At 32.4% G+C, this 2,649-nt stretch overlaps 1 protein-coding gene across 1 annotated transcript in view; it reads right to left on the reverse strand.

Annotated features, from left to right (window-relative positions):
* Positions 1 to 2,649, reverse strand: part of TNPO1 (transportin 1) — a 91,404-nt gene that overhangs the window by 33,154 nt on the left and 55,601 nt on the right. Inside the window, exons 7-9 of the mRNA XM_004678451.2 lie at positions 2,435 to 2,538; positions 1,306 to 1,312; positions 269 to 359 (exon numbers count right to left, since the gene is read on the reverse strand). Of these exons, the coding sequence (XP_004678508.2) occupies positions 269 to 359; positions 1,306 to 1,312; positions 2,435 to 2,538 (202 nt within the window). The remainder of the gene's footprint in view (positions 1 to 268; positions 360 to 1,305; positions 1,313 to 2,434; positions 2,539 to 2,649) is intronic.

Consider the following 2,649-nt stretch of genomic DNA (forward strand, 5'->3'; position numbering starts at 1 on the left):
CCAAAGAAAATATAGTAATTAACTGGCCTATATTAACAGGCTCTAACAAAGTAAATATAGAATAATTGTCCAAAACTATGATTTGTGTAAATGATCTAGAATCATTATTTCAGGTAAATGCTTGGTTTTGTTAACATTATTAGTTTATGAGAGCAAAATCATGTCAGCAGAACAGAGAGGCATTTATTTCATTTTTGCAAAAGTAGAGATAATCATTAAAATACAATTTTATTTACCCTTTAAAATTACTGTCTGAAAGAGTTCCTACCAACCCTGATTCTTTAGCTGCAAGTTCTATAAAAGCATTAATAACTGGGATGAACAGTTTCGTGTCTATCTTGTATAGTTCTAAGATTTTTCTACAAGATAATAAGGAATGTGTGACTGAAAAGGTATTCAATTGAGGATGAGAAAACAAATATCCCCATGTCACTGCAAAGTTTTATTTTATTTACAAATATAAGCACACACATTCATATTAAAAGCAGTAAAAAGATTACCAAAGAATAAAACCCAATGTTTCCTATTATCTTTTCCCAAGAAATCAGAATCTTCTCCAAATAGAGATCACATTATAAAATCACATTACTCTAAAATCATACTTCTCTACAATCACATTATAAAAAAGGGGCTATACAATGAAGTTAAGCATGAATTACTAGTATAACATTAAAAAACTTATTTCTTAAAGTCTTGTCTCTACATCTGAGTTTTCAAAACCCAAATCCCTCTTTTTAATCAGATATATTTTACATGGTCAAAGAACATTGTTTCCAGCAGTGCTGCTTATATGTTAGATATACACTATTCACTAAATTTGACACTGTCGTAAGTATGACTATTTACCTTGGCCAAGGTAGATTACAGTAACAGTTTAGTAACCAATACACTTTTCATCAACATTGTCAGACTGCCGAGACTGAAAAATATCTGCTGAAAATTGAAAATTGGGAAAAAAAAAAATCCGTCTATTCGGTTAACAGTTACTGAGGACCTTTAACATGTCAGGTTCCTCCTCTGAAGATTAACCACTCATGTGGAATGGACAATTGGTTTAATCTTGCAGGATGATCAAAAGTAGTGAAGACATTTTTAAAATGGTATTTAGATGTATTGTATAATATTTTAAAATGCTGGGAAATGTTCTATATGCTCAGTCAGTAGAACAAATTTTATGATATGTTTTTTTCAGAGAGAATTTAATCAATATCCTAAATGATATTTCTGTATAAGGTACTGATATATCACTGTTCTCTTTATTAACCTACTGTAGAAAGAATACTAGAAGCAAATACTAGTACAAACCTATTTTCTAAAAATAAAAGCAATGGTTTTATAGAGTTTTTATTCACTGTTTCAGCTTATTTATAGCAAATATCTTTTAACAACTGAACAAGGACGGTCTTAGCCTCATTTTACAGATGATAAAACTGCAAACATCTGTTAAGTTAGGTCCCCAAGGTTAACAGCTACTAAGTTGTGGAACTATGATTTGAACTGAGACAGCCTTTATCCAGACCTCAAGTATTAATCCATCACAATACTCCTCTATACCAAACTAGACTGAAGTCACCTTGCAGACATACACTTTATATATCCCTGGCACCAAGTCAGTCTGATTCATAGTAAGTACTCAATAAAACTCTTTTCAAGATGTGTTTTGGTTTCAACTTTTAAATGGCTAGAGGAGGACCCTTATGGCTACTATATGTAATCTATTGCTAAAAGATGATCAAGTTTTGCCAGCTTAAGGGAAAAAAAGCCGGAATTTCCTTTCCCTTTCTTGGAATTTCTCAACAGTTAAATACCAGTAGTATAGTGTCGACAGATTATTTTCAAAGCTGAAAAGGAATGGACTATTTAATCAAATTTTATTTGCTGAAAATAAAAAGTGAAATGCTTGAGCAACTTTCAAGAATCCTTTCACGACTGCTATATCAAAAGGTAGAGGTTCTAGATTTAGAAGGGAGTTCCACTACTTAAAGTTTACAGGTAGGAAATAACGCTATGGTTGTCATTCTGCTTTTACAAGTCTGAACCATTAAATGCTTGCTAAGGTTAAGGAGTCATCTTTCCTTTTACACCTATAATTTTACAATAGAAACCACTGGATAAAGAAAAGCTCTGTTCTATTGGTCTGTGCCTTCAGATTCTTCATCAAGTTAAGCCCATCATTACCAAAGTTTCCTGTCCCCCATATTTTGAATGAGCTAAAGTTACTTGATTTCTCCGTGCAGTCTGAACACTATACTGAAGTAGAAACTTCTACAGTCAAAATATAGGGAAAGTGCTCTTATTTTCAGTTAACAAAATTACAAACCTATACTGTGCCAATTATAGTACTATCAAAAATAATTTAAATATAAATACTTTAAATAAAATTAGCTACAAAATAAAAGCTAAGCAATTAGCATTTTCTAAGCTTTTGAAAAACTAAGGGAGATGATAAATCTTACCTCGATGAAAGAATCAATGTGCAGCATCAGAGCTTGAGTTCTACTGATGATAAACTGATTAACGCATGCAACAGCATGAGACCTAGAAACAAAATTGAAATGTAAGATATACTCATTAAAACTTCACTTTAGGGCCCTCCCTGGTGGCACAGAGGGCTACAGCACAGCACTGGGAAGCTAAAGCCACTGCAGC

The sequence above is a fragment of the Condylura cristata genome, unplaced genomic scaffold (assembly GCF_000260355.1).
Source record: "Condylura cristata isolate star-nosed mole 26May11 unplaced genomic scaffold, ConCri1.0 scaffold00007, whole genome shotgun sequence".
Lineage (NCBI taxonomy): Eukaryota > Metazoa > Chordata > Mammalia > Eulipotyphla > Talpidae > Condylura > Condylura cristata.